Source organism: Haliotis rubra, unplaced genomic scaffold, assembly GCF_003918875.1.
Source record: "Haliotis rubra isolate DU_JTF1 unplaced genomic scaffold, ASM391887v1 Scf264, whole genome shotgun sequence".
Lineage (NCBI taxonomy): Eukaryota > Metazoa > Mollusca > Gastropoda > Lepetellida > Haliotidae > Haliotis > Haliotis rubra.
The window spans coordinates 492,380-512,983 of record NW_025766714.1 but is presented as its reverse complement, the minus strand read 5'-3'; the positions used below and the strand labels follow the sequence as shown (position 1 = coordinate 512,983).

At 43.4% G+C, this 20,604-nt stretch overlaps 1 protein-coding gene across 9 annotated transcripts in view; it reads left to right on the top strand.

The window, feature by feature from the left end:
• The window catches only part of LOC124280289 (tumor protein p53-inducible protein 11-like), a 468,499-nt gene that overhangs the window by 391,908 nt on the left and 55,987 nt on the right, over nt 1-20,604 (top strand). The window contains exon 1 of one of the 9 annotated variants that reach the window (XM_046716192.1): nt 17,072-17,395. The exons of 7 other annotated variants lie outside the window; for them this stretch is intronic. In XM_046716192.1, the coding sequence (XP_046572148.1) occupies nt 17,382-17,395 (14 nt within the window). In that variant the 5' untranslated portion in view covers nt 17,072-17,381. One more of the 9 variants, XM_046716191.1, reaches the window with a different exon arrangement.

Below are 20,604 nucleotides of genomic sequence, written 5' to 3'. Positions count from 1 at the left end.
GTTTGCTTGTCTTCTGGTGTTGTGTACATGTGTAGAGGGAGGCAGCTGACTGGGATGACAACACCAGTAGGAGGGGATGGACGGGGAGGCGGGGTGTCGTAGAGAGCACCTATCATAGAGGTCATAGACACAGCCACAGATTTGTCAGGGTAATATTCATGGTGTTATAGAGGAATTACACTTCTTACGCTTTCCATGAAGTGTATTCCTACTTGTGATGACCATTTTGACACTGGTAACAATTTGCTTCTGGTGATAAGGTACATGTGTTACATCACATGACAATGCATTATAACAGTATATATCTTATATTACATGACAGTGCATTACAAAGAATTATATACTGATGTTATAATGTACAAGATTTCTCAGGCAAGGGATTTGTTGTGATTTTCATCTTTGTTCGCCGGTTGAATGGGACTCCTTACCAGTTGGCTTGTGCTGAGTTTGTACAATCAATATTTCAATTAATATGCACATACTATATTACTTCTGAAATATGCTTACTACTTCTCAGACATGAAATGTTCAAGATGGCTGGTGAGCCACAGGCCTGTGGTTCTAATTTTACAGAAGGCGGAACATTCAATTGAAGTTGGGTCAAGTTCGATGTGACCTAGGTCCTAAGGGCATGTTTGTATGGTTGGTCTAACGAAGCTCAGATGAAATCAGCGAAACTCTCTTGAGATATCTTGTGTTGTGTAATTGCTGGTTAATGCATGAAGGATGTGGGAGAGTGGAGAGGCGGGGATACATGATGGCGATACATGTTCTGTAAAGGGTGAAATACATTTGCAGGCTGTGAGTCAGTGAACATGTCAAGTGAAGTAATTACTCTCCAGACTTGTTAACCCTGACAAATACAGGGGTGATTAAATGACAGTAAATGTTTGCTCCTAGGCTAAGGGTTGACTGCATCCATTGAATGCCTGAATGAACCAAGGCATTACTTATCCGAGGTTAAGGGCCTGCTGCTGCTATCATCAGCCCTGGATGTGTATATGTAGTAAACTGTTGCCTGTCAGAACCACAGTTGCAGGAACTGTTGAACACTCGGACCTAGCTGGGGATCCTTGATTCCATCGGCACCCCTCCCCAGTATAATATATGGAAAGTCTTTCAAAACATCTGTCTATCTTGTTGCTATGATCACCCTCCTGGAGAGTTCATGAACATTCAAAAACCTGCTTTGATGACAATGACAAGTCAATAACAATCTGATTACTATACATCTTTGTTTTGCGAGAGGCACACATTTGCAATTGTTCCATGACACAGATATCTGTTTACACGAACAAAACATTACAATGGATGTCATATGTCTTTTTTCCCCTGCTGGGTAATCCTTAGGTCTCACTGTGGAGGACTGTGTGTATATTTACATCGATTTGAACTTTGTCACAGCACCAGTGAGCAAATGTTGATGGATACTTTGCGCTTAAGAAATCAGTTATTATTATCATTTATTATAAGTATTCAGGGGAACTGTAGGTCCACAGACCTCATCTGTGCCCCTGTTACGTAAGGATTCCAGGAAGGTGTAAGTCCTCAGTCCCTGTCCTTGTCTCCTTGTGGAGATTCAGGAGCAGTGTGTAGGTCCTCAGACCCTGTCCTTGTCTCCCTGTGGAGATTCAGGGGCAGTATAGGTCCTCAGACCCTGTCCTTGTCTCCCTGTGGAGATTCAGGGGCAGTATAGGTCCTCAGACCCTGTCCTTGTTTCCCTGTGGAGATTCAGCAGCAGTATAGGTCCTCAGACCCTGTCCTTGTCTCCCTGTGGAGATTCAGGGGTAGTGTAGGTCCTCAGACCTTGTCCTTGTCTCCCTGTGGAGATTCAGGGGCAGTATAGGTCCTCAGACCCTGTCCTTGTCTCCCTGTGGAGATTCAGGGGCAGTATAGGTCCTCAGACCCTGTCCTTGTCTCACTATGGAGATTCAGGAGCAGTGTAGGTCCTCAGACCCTGTCCTTGTCTCCCTGTGGAGATTCAGGGGCAGTATAGGTCCTCAGACCCTGTCCTTGTCTCACTATGGAGATTCAGGAGCAGTGTAGGTCCTCAGACCCTGTCCTTGTCTCACTGTGGAGATTCAGGGGTAGTGTAGGTCCTCAGACCCTGTCCTTGTCTCACTATGGAGATTCAGGAGCAGTGTAGGTCCTCAGACCCTGTCCTTGTCTCCCTGTGGAGATTCAGGGGCAGTATAGGTCCTCAGAACCTGTCCTTGTCTCACTATGGAGATTCAGGAGCAGTGTAGGTCCTCAGACCCTGTCCTTGTCTCCCTGTGGAGATTCAGGGCAGTGTAGGTCCTCAGACCCTGTCCTTGTCTCCCTGTGGAGATTCAGGAGCAGTGTAGGTCCTCAGACCCTGTCCTTGTCTCCCTATGGAAATTCAGGTGCAGTGTAGGTCCTCAGACCCTGTCCTTGTCTCACTATGGATATTCATTTGCAGTGTAGGTCCTCAGACCCTGTCCTTGTCTCCTGTGGAGATTCAGGGCAGTGTAGGTCCTCAGACCCTGTCCTTGTCTCCCTGTGGAAATTCAGGGGCAGTATAGGTCCTCAGACCCTGTCCTTGTCTCACTGTGGAGATTCAGGAGCAGTGTAGGTCCTCAGACCCTGTCCTTGTCTCCCTGTGGAGATTCAGGGGCAGTGTAGGTCCTCAGACCCTGTCCTTGTCTCCTCAGACCCTGTCCTTGAAATTCAGGGGCAGTGTAGGTCCTCAGACCCTGTCCTTGTCTCCCTGTGGAGATTCAGGAGCAGTGTAGGTCCTCAGACCCTGTCCTTGTCTCCCTGTGGAGATTCAGGAGCAGTGTAGGTCCTCAGACCCTGTCCTTGTCTCACTGTGGAAATTCAGGGGCAGTATGGGTCCTCAGACCCTGTCCTTGTCTCACTGTGGAGATTCAGGGGTAGTGTAGGTCCTCAGACCCTGTCCTTGTCTCCTTGTGGAGATTCAGGGGTAGTGTAGGTCCTCAGACCCTGTCCTTGTCTCCTTGTGGAGATTCAGGGGTAGTGTAGGTCCTCAGACCCTGTCCTTGTCTCCTTGTGGAGATTCAGGGGTAGTGTAGGTCCTCAGACCCTGTCCTTGTCTCCTTGTGGAGATTCAGGGGCAGTGTAGGTCCTCAGACCCTGTCCTTGTCTCCCTGTGGAAATTCAGGGGCAGTGTAGGTCCTCAGACCCTGTCCTTGTCTCCCTGTGGAGATTCAGGGGCAGTGTAGGTCCTCAGACCCTGTCCTTGTCTCCCTATGGAAATTCAGGGGCAGTATAGGTCCTCAGACCCTGTCCTTGTCTCACTCTGGAGATTCAGGGGTAGTGTAGGTCCTCAGACCCTGTCCTTGTCTCCTTGTGGAGATTAAGGGGTAGTGTAGGTCCTCAGACCCTGTCCTTGTCTCCTTGTGGAGATTCAGGAGCAGTGTAGGTCCTCAGACCCTGTCCTTGTCTCCCTATGGAAATTCAGGGGCAGTATAGGTCCTCAGACCCTGTCCTTGTCTCACTGTGGAGATTCAGGGGCAGTATAGGTCCTCAGACCCTGTCCTTGTCTCACTGTGGAGATTCAGGGGCAGTATAGGTCCTCAGACCCTGTCCTCGTCTCACTATGGAGATTCAGCAGCAGTGTAGGTCCTCAGACCCTGTCAAACTCAGGCAGTGTAGGTCCTGAGTGAACCATACATGTCAAGTCCCTGCTTAAAGGATCAGGAGGTAATGCTCAGCTGGTTGTTTCACAATAATCACCGACATTTTCGTTTATGTTTCAACAGTTATGTTTCTTTACCCACCGTGAGTAAGGGCGCAGGGGTAGCCTAGTGGTTAAAGCGTTGGCTCGTCACGCAAACACCTGGGTTCAAATCCCCACATGGGTACATTGTGTGAAGCCCATTTCTGGTGTCCCCTGCCTTGATGTTGCTGGAATATTGCTCAAAGCGTCGTAAAGCCAACCTCAGTCAGTCATTCAGTCCATGAGTAAATTTCTTTACAACTGTATGATTCACAGAAATGTCTTTGCCTGAGTTTGGCATGGTTCCCCCATAATGTCTGTAGAACACATGATCAACTACAACGTATAGCTAATGTATCTGACGACCACATGCATTTCCAACAGCCCCATATGTGTCAGCTTTGACCCCCTCCCCTCATGTTGTAAAGCAGAACAATCCACTACATGAGTCTGTGAAATCCAGATTAGCCGGTATTCCTTAACACTGATCTATGTTTAATGAGTTATGGCTCTTCCCCATTCCTTCCACCTTCATCCAATGACCAGTTGAAATCCAAACCCAGTACAGAATATGGAAGGCATTAGTCTCTCTTCCACTAGACAGATCTGTGTTGAGGAACATGCTGCTGGTGGATGTGTGACCTAGTTGAGCTTGTTATGAAAACCTGCAAAAAGATATTTATGTAGCTGTTCTCCTGTCTACAAGGGTTTCCCATCTATCATAGGGTACAGGAAGAACATCATCATTACTGGCTGCAACAACTTCAGCTACAAAACTCCACTTTCTTGAATTGCAAAGGAATACAAAGGTTTTTGTCATCCATATCTGAATTTCAGTACCTTACTTTTTAAGAATAAAAGAAGCATGTTTCATGTGTCCCTTGAGTTATGGCGAGAGGCGAGTCTGTGAGAGGCGTGTCTGTGAGAGGTGTGTCTGTGTTCCCTGACAGGTGGAACACTGGAACAGCTGATCGGCACTGGGTCAATCCCAGCTGTCCCATCACTACCTGTGATGTTCTGTACCGAACACCACCACAAGCACTCATGCATACAGACAGACTGCTATAGGAATCAGTGTCTGAGTCTATGATAGATTCTGTCTGTATTCTGTTTTACTACGACTGTCTATCTGATTATAACACTGTCAGTTTTAAATCAGACAGTTTATCTAGGATAAGACTGTCTGTACAGAAATAGACACTGTCTTCATAGAATGTGGCGATCAGGCAGTCTACCAGGAATCTGGCCGACTTCTTTAATGAGGCAGTCTACATAGAATTAGATACAAGACGCAAGGTGTTTATTACGCAAACATTCCATGTAGTAATGGCAACAATATTCTATAAACTACGTAAACGAGATTCATAAGTCAGAGTAACAATACATATACTTATACAAATATCTCTGTTATCTATCTTATGATCTTGATATCATCTTGATTTGTTTGAAGTTGTATATGTGATAGCAGATTATTTCTCTGCTATTAGTTTACTTACAGTCTGATTACTTAGAATGACTCTATTCAGGATCATTCTACCGATAATTTGACAGTCTACTATTATGAGTCCTAGAATCAGTTTTCCTTCCATCAGACAGTTCTCCAGGAATCAGACAATCTACTTAGAATAGGACAGTTCTCCTGGGATCAGACAATCTACTTAGAATAGGACAGTTCTCCTGGGATCAGACAATCTACTTAGAATAGGACAGTTCTCCTAGGATCAGACAATCTACTTAGAATAGGACAGTTCTCCTAGAATCAGACAATCTACTTAGAATAGGACAGTTCTCCTGGGATCAGACAATCTACTTAGAATAGGACAGTTCTCCTAGGGATCAGACAATCTACTTAGAATAGGACAGTTCTCCTGGGATCAGACAATCTACTTAGAATAGGACAGTTCTCCTGGGATCAGACAATCTACTTAGAATAGGACAGTTCTCCTGGGATCAGACAATCTACTTAGAATAGGACAGTTCTCCTGGGATCAGACAATCTACTTAGAATAGGACAGTTCTCCTGGGATCAGACAATCTACTTCTCCTGGGATCAGACAATCTAGAATAGGACAGTTCTCCTGGGATCAGACAATCTACTTAGAATAGGACAGTTCTCCAATCTACTTAGAATAGGACAGTTCAGACAATCTACTTAGAATAGGACAGTTCTCCTAGGATCAGACAATCTACTTGGAATAGGACAGTTCTCCTGGGATCAGACATACTTAGAATAGACAGTTCTCCTGGGATCAGACAATCTTTAGAATAGGACAGTTCTCCTGGGATCAGACAATCTACTTAGAATAGGACAGTTCTCAGACAATCTACTTAGAATAGGACAGTTCTCCTGGGATCAGACAATCTACTTGGAATAGGACAGTTCTCCTGGAATCAGACAATCTACTTAGAATAGGACAGTTCTCCTGGGATCAGACAATCTACTTAGAATAGGACAGTTCTCCAGGGATCAGACAATCTACTTGAATAGGACAGTTCTCCTGGGATCAGACAATCTACTTAGAATAGGACAGTTCTCCAGGGATCAGACAATCTACTTAGAATAGGACAGTTCTCCTGGGATCAGACAATCTACTTGGAATAGGACAGTTCTGCTAGAATCAGACAGTTCACTGTGGAACAGACATTCTACTGTGTATTAGAGATATCAGAGATGCCTACAAGTGATCTTACTGCTTTTATCATAGTGATTTTTCCATACTGTATTCTGTTAAGTTACTAACCCACATTTGCCTGAAATTGATTTCATATTGATTGAAGCCTTCTGGCTATAAAATCTGTCTGTGAATAAAATTATGTATAAAAATATTTGGATCAATCCTATTTTATATATTTCGCTTCCATATAAATAAGGATGTCCTGAGTCAATGGCAATTTCACCCTTCTAATTTGACACCAGCAGAGATGGAGAGGGAAGAAGTAGATGGGGAAAGCAGGGCATGCATGTTTCACCACCCTTCCTATGTCTTGAACCTCTGACCTGCATCAATCATCCCTCTAGATAATATGGACACCGACATAATTTCAATCATTAAAATCAGTTTCACCTGTTGCTTAGCAGAGATCTCAGAACATCCCTTTACAGGGACTGTGTGGGTGAGAACAGCCTTTCATTAACTGTAATGACCAATGTTTCATTACATCAAACATCAAACTTTACTGGTATTTTTACATGTCATGAACATCGACTAGCTAAAGGGCCATTACTGACTGTTAGACTTCACTGACACGGTTACACAGTATTAAGCCTATTATTTTATGTGACAGATAATTCAGTTGTGTCACATTTTTGTGATATATTTACATCGTGTCTCCATAAATTATGGTTGTATCAATCCTTAATATATATACTTATGTTGTATTAACCTGCAGCAGCTTATGTTACATTAAATGTGGTTATTTCAAACTTTACTGAAACTTGTACATGTCATTAAATACCCATGAAGGTCCGGGTTAGAATTGGTCTTCAGTAACCTATGCATGTCATGAGAGACGACTAACATGATCTGGTGGTCAGGCTTGCTGACTTGGTTGACACACGTCATCGTATCCTGTATATAGAGAATCTCACCCAAGTGTCTACTGATATCAATTATATCAACACGAGTTGATAAAGTTACAAATATCGAAGGCTTGCCGAGGATATTTTTACCTTTATCAACGAGTGTTGATGTAATTGATATCAGTAATCGCGAGGGTGAGATTCTATTTATCATAAAAAATCATTCTTCATTAGTTTTCAATGAAAAATGTACATCTCTCAACACTGTACTACCATTAAACTTGCAGTGCAGTGATGTCATAGCATTGTGATGTCATCAAGTTGATGATGTCATCATCATTGTCAGGGCATTGTACAAAGCTATATCTACTTTCAAAACGATATCTCCTAGGAGATATCATATGATCTCACACAAGCGATATCTCCTGTGGAACAGTTTTGGTTGATGAAGATTGATGCTCATACTATTGATCACTGGATTGTCTGGTACAAACTCACTCACTCACTTACCCACTCACTAACTCACCCACTCACTCACTCACTTTTCCTCATCTTTTTCTTCTCAATATTATCATAAGTGAGGTAATTACCCCTTTGTTGGTGCTGCAATTATCCCCCCTGAGTGTATTGCATGCTACAGAGTTCCGCCACCAGCTGAGTATTCTGTGATGATCAGCGGAGCGCGAAACAACTACTGTAACAGATACAGTGGCTGTAACAGATCTAATGGATATACAACCCATGGCTATATTGATAGTGCGGATGATTTCTTATTTGATTACCAAAGGCATGTACCGACAAAGATATTGTGTTGAAGCATGGGATCAGCTTGATGGCATCATTTATGAAGTAATGGTATTTTTAATGAAACTCTGGAGAAATTGCCGGTATTTATTGCCTTCATTATTTAGATAATAATGGTAGGGGTTGATAACTGAATGACTGACCGTGGAATAACAATTTTATTGCTAATTCTTCATGTTTATATAACTGCAGTCCATATTACATAAAGGACTAATTTGCCCTGGAGGGAGCACGGCATGTTCAGGAGATGAATGGATTGGGCAGCTTGGTTTCACCGCCATTCTCCCAGCAGGAATCTCAAATAACTAAAAACTAATACGTCTGGATTAATGAGTGTCATAAGCTGATGTCTTGAAAGGTTTTGTTTCTGGGAAGAAAATAATTTTGTTAAGTTGTATTTTTTGTAATATTTTTAATTCCTAAGTCCCTGTTTCAGAATTGATCGGGTTTCCAGGGTAACGCCTTACAGGAATGAAATGAATTTGTGAAGACTGAGATAATGTCTTCAAACAGTTTTATGGGTTTTGAAAGCAGTAACAATAGAAGGATATAGTTGAAAAAAAAACTATGGTAATTAATTTCACCAAGACATTAATAAATGCACTCATTCACAACCACAAATCTGCTTTAATATGGTGGTTCTCCAAAGGTGATTGTATGGTCTCATTTGATTTCCTTGAAGTTGAACATAGACAAGGTACAGTGACATAACTGAAATGAAAAGGCCATTATAGGAGTGTGTTGTTTGGAGGTTTTGTTTATGTGCGAAAACACAATGGAAAATATTACATGTAATACAAGATACCCTGAAGACACCAGGTCCTGAGCAATAGTAACACTGACTCGACTTTCAGTACAGATTCCTTGTGATTATTTAAAGGGTTTTGCTGCATTTAATCTTGTTACATTCATCATGTTAATGGTTTATGTTACCTGTCTCAACATTGCATTACTTGTTTCATATCTGTCACTGTCCATATAGTACACACCTGTAGTATCAGAGTTTTACACACCTGTAGTATCAGTTTTACACTCCTGTAGTATCAGAGTTTTACACCCCTGTAGTATCAGAGTTTTACACCCTGTAGTATCTGAATTTTATACACCTGCAGTGTCTGAGTTTTACACACCTGTAGTATCAGAGTTTTACACACCTGTAGTATCAGAGTTTTACACACCTGTAGTATCAGAGTTGTACACCCTGTAGTATCTTACACACCTCAGAGTTGTACACACCAGAGTTTTACACCCCTGTAGTATCTGAATTTTACACACCTGTAGTATCAGAGTTTGTACACACCTGTAGTATCAGAGTTTTACACACCTGTAGTATCTGAGTTTTATACACCTGCAGTGTCAGAGTTTTACACACCTGCAGTGTCAGAGTTTTACACACCTGTAGTATCTGAATTTTATACACCTGCAGTGTCCGAATTTTATACACCTGTAGTATCTGAATTTTATACACCTGCAGTGTCTGAGTTTTACACACCTGCAGTGTCAGAGTTTTACACACCTGCAGTGTCAGAGTTTTACACACCTGCAGTGTCAGAGTTTTACATACCTGTAGTATCTGAGGTTTACATACCTGTAGTATCTGAGGTTTACACTTATGAGTCTGACACCCCTGTAGTATCTGAGTTTTTACACACCTTTTGTATCTGAATTTATTGAGATCTGCAAGTCATCGATACAGTGACCTAAGATCTGTTCCTGAGTGCAATGGCATCAGTCCTTTCTCACTGCAAGGCTTCTAAGCTCGTCATTCTGAATATACAATTATCAAACTGCCACGATATCTCCTTTATGAATACTTAAAGCTGATTGGGAATCTGCCCTGCAGATGACCAGATCCACTCAAGGCTCGTGACTCCACAAAATTGGATTTCATATGTTCCAATCAAAGACAGATCTCCTCAGTCAAGCCTTTCTGGCAGTGCCCTCATCTCAGCTGGTAGAGGAGTGCTGTAGAAAATATTCACTGCATTCAAGTTTGGCACCCATGGTACCACTGTGGCTGAATATTTCTGAAATTCTGCCGTTCAAAGAGGCCCTAGTTGGACGTGAAGAGGATTTTCATGGCTTCTCTGTCAAAGAAAGTCAGGACAAAATGAGATCGCAGCAGAAGTGTTGATATTCAGTCTTAGATAATTCAGTGTGTGTCGCTATAGGCAGCCAATTCCGAGGCCAATCCTGACAGCTAGACACATGAATCAGGTGACCCAGTGCTGTCAAAGGTGACCCAGTACTGTCACAGGTGATCCAGTATTGTCACAGGTGACCCAGTACTGTCACAGGTGACCCAGTACTGTCACAGGTGATCCAGTATTGTCACAGGTGACCCAGTACTGTCACAGGTAACCCAGTACTGTCACAGGTGACCCAGTACTGTCACAGATGATCCAGTATTGTCACAGGTGACCCAGTACTGTCACAGGTGATCCAGTATTGTCACAGGTGACCCAGTACTGTCACAGGTGATCCAGTATTGTCACAGGTGACCCAGTATTGTCACAGGTGACCCAGTACTATCACAGGTAGGGGCGGTGGGGTAGCCTGATGGATAAAGCGTTGGCTCGTCACGCTGAAAACCCGGGTTCGATTCCCCACATGGGCACAATGTGTGCAGCCCATTTCTGGTGTACCCCGCCGTGATATTGCTGGAATATTGCTAAAAGCGGCGTAAAACCATACTTACTCACCCACTGTCACAGGTGACCTAGTATTGTTACAGTGAAGTATTTCCTGCCTGGCATATGCGTAGAGTTTTGTTCTGCAATACCCAACAGGTCAGCCTCCACCCTGTACCTGCAACCCAACAGGCTACAACCCTGTACAGTACTGCAATACCCAACAGGCCACCTCAACCCTGTACCTCTACAACAGTACTGCAATACCCAACAGGCCACCTCAACCCTGTACCTCTACAGGACTGCAATACCCAACAGGCCACCTCAACCCTGTACCTCTACAGTACTGCAATACCCAACAGGCTGCCTCAACCCTGTACCTCTACAGTACTGCAATACCCAACAGGCCACCTCAACCCTGGCCACCTCAACCCTGTACCTCTACAGTACTGCAATACCCAACAGGCCACCTCAACCCTGTACCTCTACAGTACTGCAAACAGGCTGCCTCAACCCTGTACCTCTACAGGCCAACAGGCTCAACCCTGTACCTCTACAGTACTGCAATACCCAACAGGCCACCTCAACCCTGTACCTCTACAATGTACCTCTACAGCTGCAATACCCAACAGGCCACCTCAACCCTGTACCTCTACAATACTGCAATACCCAACAGGCCACCTCAACCCTGTACCTCTACAATACTGCAATACCCAACAGGCCACCTCAACCCTGTACCTCTACAGTACTGCAATACCCAACAGGCCGCCTCAACCCTGTACCTCTACAGTACTGCAATACCCAACAGGCCACCTCAACCCTGTACCTCTACAGTACTGCAATACCCAACAGGCCACCTCAACCCTGTACCTCTTCAATACTGCAATACCCAACAGGTTGCCTCAACCCTGTACCTCTACAGTACTGCAATACCCAACAGGCCACCTCAACCCTGTACCTCTACAGTACTGCAATACCCAACGGGCCACCTCAACCCTGTACCTCTACAGTACTGCAACCCTGTACCCAACAGGCCACCTCAGGCCCTGTACCTGTACCTCAATACTGCAATACCCAACAGGCTGCCTCAACCCTGTACCTCTACAGTACTGCAATACCCAACAGGCTGGACCTCTACAGTACTGCAATACCCAACAGGTCCAACCCTGTACCTCTACAGTACTGCAATACCAAACAAGCAGTACTGCAATACCCAACAGGCAACCCTGTACCTCTACAATACTGCAATACCCAACAGGCCACCTCAACCCTGTACCTCTACAGTACTGCAATACCCAACAGGCCACCTCAACCCTGTACCTTTTCTTGAAATAGAAACCCTATTTTAGGTTCATTTTTCATATTTTTGTCTGAAGAATGTCACTTTGCATTTATAGGTTTAATTAATCAGACGTAATGTCATATTGATTACTGTAAGGCGATCTCCTGCACCGAGAGTTTGATGGAGGTTGCGTAGAGGAAGGTGTGATTGTCTGACAGAATCGTCTCTGTTTTCCAATTACTGTGTGTTTCATGGCTGTTAGATCGGTAGCGCAGTTAATAAAGAGAACAATGTGAATCAATTCATTATCACTCCCTATAATTAATATGTCAATACAAATACTCTGGCCTATTCGGATGAAAAATAGAGGTCCCAGTTCTCAGCTTGTATAATGTCAAGTGTGGGTTGGAACATTCCAGCTGTATGACGGCAACATGTAGATAATTATGTCAGGACCAGACAATCCAGTGATTTGCATTCTGAATAAAGATCCAAACCACTGGACTATGATAAGGTGTTGTAAGCTGTCACCAAGCCTGTCCACCAATCCCTGGGGTGGTGGGGTAGCCTTGTGGATTAAGTGTTTGCTCGTCACACTGAGGTTCAATTCCCCACATTTGTACAATGTGTGAAGCGCATTTGTGGTGTCCTCCATCGTGATATTGTTGGAATATTGCTAAGTGAAAACCTATGCTCAGTCACTCATTCACTAACCACCAATGCCACTTTTAAAGCTGACATATCCAGACCTATATACACTTGGCATTCAACTACCCACTCCTTCACTTGTACATGTATCTGACAACCCTTTGATAATATACTCATCAAAAGCAACTCAGAAGTTGAAAATGGGATGTTATTGTGTCATCTTTATCTCTTATTATCTGCTTATTATCTGAGTCCTTAGTAATAACCCTGAATATACTGAACAAATCCTTAACAAAGTGCTAAGTTTAAATGTATGGCAATGTAGCCAGATCGGAATCATCCATTATATATAATGGCACAGGGTAGGGTAGTGGTTGAAGCGTTGGCTCGCCATACCGAAGATAAGTGTTGTAAGCAGTCACCAAGTCTGACCACAATCCCTGGGGAGGTAGGGTAGTGGTTGAAGCGTTGTCTCGCCATACCGGAGATAAGGTGTTGTAAGCTGTCACCAAGTCTGACAACAATCCCTGGGGAGGTAGGGTAGTGGTTGAAGCGTTGGCTCGCCATAACGGAGATAAGGTGTTGTAAGCTGTCACCAAGTCTGACAACAATCCCTGGGGAGGTAGGGTAGTGGTTGAAGCGTTGGCTTGCCATACCGAAGATGAGGTGTTGTAAGCTGTCACCAAGTCTGACAACAATCCCTGGGGAGGTAGGGTAGTGGTTGAAGCGTTGGCTCGCCATACCGGAGATGAGGTGTTGTAAGCTGTCACCAAGTCTGACAACAATCCCTGGGGAGGTAGGGTAGTGGTTGAAGCGTTGGCTCGCCATACCGAAGATAAGGTGTTGTAAGCTGTCACCAAGTCTGACAACAATCCCTGGGGAGGTAGGGTAGTGGTTGAAGCGTTGGCTCGCCATACCAAAGATGAGGTGTTGTAAGCTGTCACCAAGTCTGACAACAATCCCTGGGGAGGTAGGGTAGTGGTTGAAGCGTTGGCTCGCCATACCAAAGATGAGGTGTTGTAAGCTGTCACCAAGTCTGACAACAATCCCTGGGGAGGTAGGGTAGTGGTTGAAGCGTTGGCTCGCCATACCAAAGATGAGGTGTTGTAAGCTGTCACCAAGTCTGACCACAATCCCTGGGGAGGTAGGGTAGTGGTTGATGCATTGGCTCGCCATACCGAAGATAAGGTGTTGTAAGCTGTCACCAAGTCTGACCACAATCCCTGGGGAGGTGGGGTAGCCTTGTGGTTTAAGTGTTTGCTCATCACAATGAAGACCTGGGTTTGATTCCACAAATGGGTACAACATGAAACACATTTCTGGTATCTCCCACCAAGAATTTCCTGGAATATATCTCTATAACAGTGGTGTTAAAACACTTGCTCACTCCTCGTTGAATGTAGATCAATGGTTTGAAATCCACCCGTCTCCAATATCCATCAGTATATTTAGAGTTTGACTAGAAGCTAATATGGCACTCTCAGTTAAGCAAGTGATTGTCATCCTTCAGCTAACACAATATCAATCTAGCTGACATTATGTCCATCTCACTTCACTAAAGATATTTATATATCCTCCATTACTTAGAAACAGATTGTCACTATAAAGGCCATAAGGTCGCATTGGGCATTAAAGAGAAATTGTGGCCATTTTATGGCAGCAAGAAACAGATAGTCCAACATTCATACTTGGAACATTTTTTTCAGATTATTTAAACAAAAACCCTCATAGACGTGCTTTCATCTCCATATGAAACAGAGATTGAATAGACTGAACTATTAAATAAAGTCTTTGATGTCAAAGAAATGTTTTTTCTGTATTTAGTATCTCTATATCAAAAAGTCTCTTGAATAAATTTATCATTTGAACATCTTGATAAGACAAAGATGGTGGTGTATTTCCAATCGATTGACCTTTTCGGTAATGGGTTGTGTGAGCTGAGTATCCATTGTCGTCTTTACTGAACCTGAAATGCAAGAAGGATAATGTTGATATATATACAGTGTTTAGAATGCATGAAATAATGGTCATGTTTACTATCTGACAGTCAACAATTTGACGTCGTGTTACATTGAAGAGGGAGAGGAGCAGTCTTGTGGATGGAGAAGGCTGTTCCCTGTTGCCCCAACTGCAATGGTTCATCATGGTAGCTACATTGGCATCCCGTCTGGCAGTCAACAATTTGATGTAGTTGTGTTACAGTGAGAACCCTATCGGTTGGAGGAGGTTGTTCCCTGTTTCCCGACCGCCTCCGTGGTGTAGTGGTTAGAGCGTCCGCCCGGAGAGAGGAAGGTCTCAGGTTCGATCCCCGACCGCGTCATACCAAAAGACGTTAAAATATGGTACTTGTTGGTCCCTGCTTGGCGCTCGGCATTAATGGGTACAACAAGGACTGGTCGGCTTGGAGTCAGTATAATGTGTCTGAGTGGGGTATTCATGCTTCACTGAGGCATGGTATCTCAGTGGGCTAGCACTATAAAACCAGCTTAAGTCTGGGCTAGTACAAGCAGCTGCACATACACATACACACGCATGCACGTCATCATATGAGCGAAATATTCTCAAGCATGACGTTAAACCCAATTTCACCTCACCTCACCCTGTTTCCCCTAGACTTGCACAAGGTAAACATTAATAGTTTAAATGATAATTTCAAAAAGATAATAAATAAGAGACTGAGGTACTGTCCGCTTATCTAGATTTGCCTCTTCGAAGGATAGAATTACTTTACATCCATGTGCTTGACATTAAGTACAGGCTTGGAGCAAGGCTATGTTTCCCCCAACTGCACCCGTTCATCATGGGAAAATATTGTGGATTATTTTTGAAAAAATACCTGCTAAACTTATCTCCCAGAAATCTGCTGGGCAGTGACTGTGTGGAGACTAACCAGCCTACTGGGCAGCTGAGTTAACCACTGGCCTTTTGTCAGATCGGCTGGCCATTAGCTGAAGACAGAGCTGTTATGTTGCCCCCCTGAGACATCGGTGAAGTGTGAAGTTAACTGTTTCAAGCAGTGTCTGATCCTCCACACTGAAGCACAGGGAACACATTAGGTGTTTCCCTAAGCAATTGATGCTTAAAATATGCCTCTGTTCACCCATCAGTAAATGGGTACCTGACAGCATGAGAAGGTAATTCGTCTGTTAACTTTTGAGCACTTCACATGCTGCTTGTATCCTCCCAGGGGAGATGAAAATATTAATTGAGTTCTCATTGGTCGATTGACCAGGGTAAACAGTTGGAGGTATTATGGTCCGAGTCTAATTGAGCAGCTAATGTTGGAGAGAGTGCTATACAAATTCATAATAATAGTATGTTTGATCTGCATGTCAACACCACATTCCTGTGACCAGTCTCTTCAGGCATTCTTCCCTTGACAAGCTGACATGCTCAGCCTAGGGCTGCTTAAAGCACACTTCCCAGTGGACGAATGGCAATGATTGGCTGACACAGGTAAACTTAAAGACAAATTAGAAATATCTGAACACAGCATGAGTATGCTCACGGTACTGCAATCAAGGGAATGCTTGTGAGTTTAATCCATATTGATATAATCTGAGATTTCTAAGTGAAACACAGCCTTCATGCCCATGAAGGCCTCTGTATACCATAATACACACATTACCAAGACAACTGTTTCATGTCCGTAAATGCCTTTGTGTACCGTAATGTCCTCATTAACTAGACAGCTATTTTCCATGCACTGGATAGTCAGATGAGGCCTTGGAAATCAAATCAATATTATGGGTAAATATTTTTGCATTTCCATGCAATCATGGCTGGTCTACACAAAACCACCAGATTAACTTGTGTTAGTATGCTGAAGGTTGGAAAGCAGTACATGTATTTGTTCAGGTCGGCAGCCAGTATGACACCCTTGTCTTCACAAAGACAGGTTCGCGTAATCAACGGACAAATTCTTGGTCGATAGTGTCTCGAACATTAATGTTCCTCCACCTTTGTCAGTTGGCAATTTATGGAGATGTATTAAGCTGCACAGCAAATCACTTCAGCTTACAGAGTTCCACATTCTGCTGCCAAATATCATAATAGTCATTGATAGTTACACTGGTACAATTCTGCTCCCAAATCCAATTACCAAGCTTACTCCTCACGATGGCTCCACTGGCAACTGCTAAACAATATCCAAGCCACGAATTTTTAAATATTAAAGAAATGAGACCATTCCCCACTTGGCGAGGCTTACAATTTCCCAGAATACATTTCTTCATTACAGTAATGCAATTTTCACCGTTTCATGGGCGAAGTGAGCAATATTTGTGTGAGAATGGCACCAACCATGCCAAGCCTTGACTCTGTCCATAGAAATTCCTGTTATGTATTGATCTTCAGAGGGGGACAACCCCTGAAATTAGCAATAACTCACTGACCAGGCGATACGGGACCGCATTGCCTCCCACCAGGGCTGTCTGGTGAAGATAATATTTACCCAGATTTGCCAAGACTTTGTTTGTTTTTTTCATGAAGTCAGGTCAGTGGCGGGAAGAAAAATGTAATTTGGACTTCATCAGGACGGACTTGTGAATGAACTACATCCTTGAGTGGTGGTACTGTGTTACTCAATGAATGAACGGAGATGTTTGCAGACCAGTTCGATTAAATCTCCCCTGGAGTGTATTCTGGGAGTCGTGTAGTAGGTTGGTGAATCGTACTGTGGATAGCTTCCTATTGATGTCCTCCATGTTCCGATATGGCAGCATTAAATACATGGAACCACTGAGCTTCTAGTCAATATCTAAAACCCAAGTTTGAGCTGCTGTTTCATGGAAGGTCATGCCGACTGTGTTGTAAGTATCAATATGGAACCCCATCGGTGTCATGTGTCAGTCCTGCACTGGGTGGATACGGTTTGTATTTCACTTCCATGTTATCATCTGTATTGGAATATTTCAAGTTTTTATATTTTTGTGTGTTAGAATTAATGTTTGTATTTTTGTTCCTGTATAACAATATCAGTATCATGTTTGGATGTATGAAGGCATTGTGCTATATGATGATCTGTGTCACAATACAGATATTTTCTAGAGGTCTTGTATGGATACAAAATGATTCATGTTTAGTTTAAGGGGAATATGGTACATGGTTCGAAAATGAATTATTAGAATGTAGCAACGTTAACCTCTTGTCTGAAGACTCAGTCTAGTGAAACTTAGTTTGGACCAGTTTGCTTTGCTATACTATAGTACGTAGTCAATGCGCTAAGAATTAGATCAACTTAAAATAATGACCAACACAAGTTGTGTCTGACAGATTTGATATATGTGGCACATACTAGATGCTTCAGGTATTATTCCTAAAGGAAAGCTGTTCTCTCTGTTCCAGTCATACTGCTGTTATGTCAGTGTAGGAGCTATGGTTTGGTTGTGTTTCTCATGTTCACTGATGATGACGGGCAACTGTTCAGTCTTTATGGATAATTTGTATCACACTTGATGCATCATGTAACATACATATTTGGGATTACACTTTCTCAGATGCCATTATTTTATGTAGATAAATATTTTGCAAGAAAGTAGATATGAAGTTAGGCCCAGGATTCGGTAATAGTTGCAACATGTTGCACACATCTGTGGTAGTGTTTTGCTGTTGCCTCCATACAGTGGAAGTGGGAAGTGTGAAGTGTGAAGCTTATTGTGGCCACTCATGCTTGGGACACATCTGTCAGTGATATTGTGGTACTTGTTCACCTTTGTGGACTCTGTTAGGATTGTTTTCAGTCTTCAATAGAGTCACTTTAGTATGCAGTATTTCTTGATATCTGTCCTTCAACCTGACGGAGGACCAGTCACCGGTTCAGAGACAACCTTGCTATGTCTGCGATAATAGTTGATGTTAACTGATGTATGTGTTTACAATGAGGGGAGGAATCCTTGTCTGTTGTTTAGCCTATATCCACCTCAGAGTCTCATGACAAGCCCCTGCATGGAATGGCTACATTTTGGTGAATCTGTTGGCGATACTGATAGTAGATATGCCAACAGGTGTACAATTTACCAACTCACTCATGCTAGATGGCTAGTAGGTTCTGTATCCATAGGCTGGTTTGGGTAGCCATGTGGTCAAGCGTTGGCTCATCTCACACTGACGATCAGGCTTTGATACCTGACAATGTGTGAAATATCTCGAGTGCTATATATTTGAGTGGCATAGAACCTTTTGCTGACTCACTCACTCACTCACTGTCACTCACTCACACTCACTCACTCACTGTCACTCACTCACTCACTCACTCACACACTCACACTCACTCACTCACTCACACACTCACTCACCCGGGTCTGGGGGTTAACATGGCACATCACAGTCAGGAGGTTAACATGGGCACATTGCAGTCTGGGGGTAAACATGGGTTCGTTGCAGTCTGGGGGTTAACATGTGTACATTGCAGTCAGGAAGTTAACATGGGTACATCACAGTCAGAAGGTTAACATGGGCACATTGCAGTCAGGAGGTTAACATCATGGTACATTGTAGTCTGGGGGTTAACATGGGTACATTGCAGTCAGGAGGTTAACATCATGGTACATTGTAGTCTGGGGGTTAACATGGGTACATTGCAGTCAGGAGGTTAACATCATGGTACATTGTAGTCTGGGGGTTAACATGGGTACATCACAGTCAGAAGGTTAACATGGGCACATCACTGTCGGGGTAACATGGGCACATCACAGTTGGGGGTAACATGGGCACATCACAGCCAGTGGGTAACATGGGCACATCACAGTCAGTGGTTAACATGGGGCACATCATAGTTGGGGGTTACATGGGCACATCGCAGTCGTGGTACCATGGGCACATCACAGTCAGAGGTTAACATGGAGACAGGACATGTGGGAGCTGTGGTCGGCACATCAAAGTCAGGGAGCAGTGGACATGCCTTGGTCAATACCAGCCATGTACAACACAAATAGACTGCAGGGACCTCGCTAAACTTCACACCCATAAAAACCTAGGAAGACATGCTCACTATTGATCCTTCTTTAAATTGGTTCTCTGGGGCTTCTCTTCATGGTGCTTGCCCTAATCGAGAAGCAGCAGCCATCTTGTACAACTTATCTCCATCCCACATCCTAAACCTCTAGCTCAGTCTGACAACCAAACCTACATCTAAATCTGGCACCCCAAACCTACATCTAAATCTGACAAACCTACAGCTAAATCTGACATCCCAAACCTACATCTAAATCTGACATCCCAAACCTACATCTAAATCTAATATCCCAAACCTACATCTAAATCTGACATCCCAAACCTACATCTAAATCTGACACCCCAAACCTACATCTAAATCTGACATCCCAACCTACATCTAAATCTGACATCCCAAACCTACATCTAAATCTGACATCCCAAACCTACATCTAAATCTGACATCCCAAACCTACATCTAAATGTGACAAACCTACAACTAAATCTGACATCCCAAACCTACATCTAAATCAGACACCCCAAACCTACATCTAAATCTGACAAACCTACAACTAAATCTGACATCCAAAACCTACATCTAAATCAGACACCCCAAACCTACATCTAAATCTGACACCCCAAACCTACATCTAAATCTGACACCCCAAACCTACATCTAAATCTGACACCCCAAACCTACATCTAAATCTGACATCCCAAACCTACATCTAAATCTGACATCCCAAACCTACATCTAAATCTGACACCCCAAACCTACATCTAAATCTGACACCCCAAACCTACATCTAAATCTGAAATCCCAAACCTACATCTAAATCTGACACCCCAAACCTACATCTAAATCTGACACCCCAAACCTACATCTAAATCTGACACCCCAAACCTACATCTAAATCTGACATCCCAAACCTACATCTAAATCTGACATCCCAAACCACATCTAAATCTGACGCCCCACAACTGCATCTAAATCTAACACCCCAAACCTACATCTAGATCTGACGCCCCACGACTGCATCTAAATCTAACACCCCAAACCTACATCTAAATCTGACATCCCAAACCT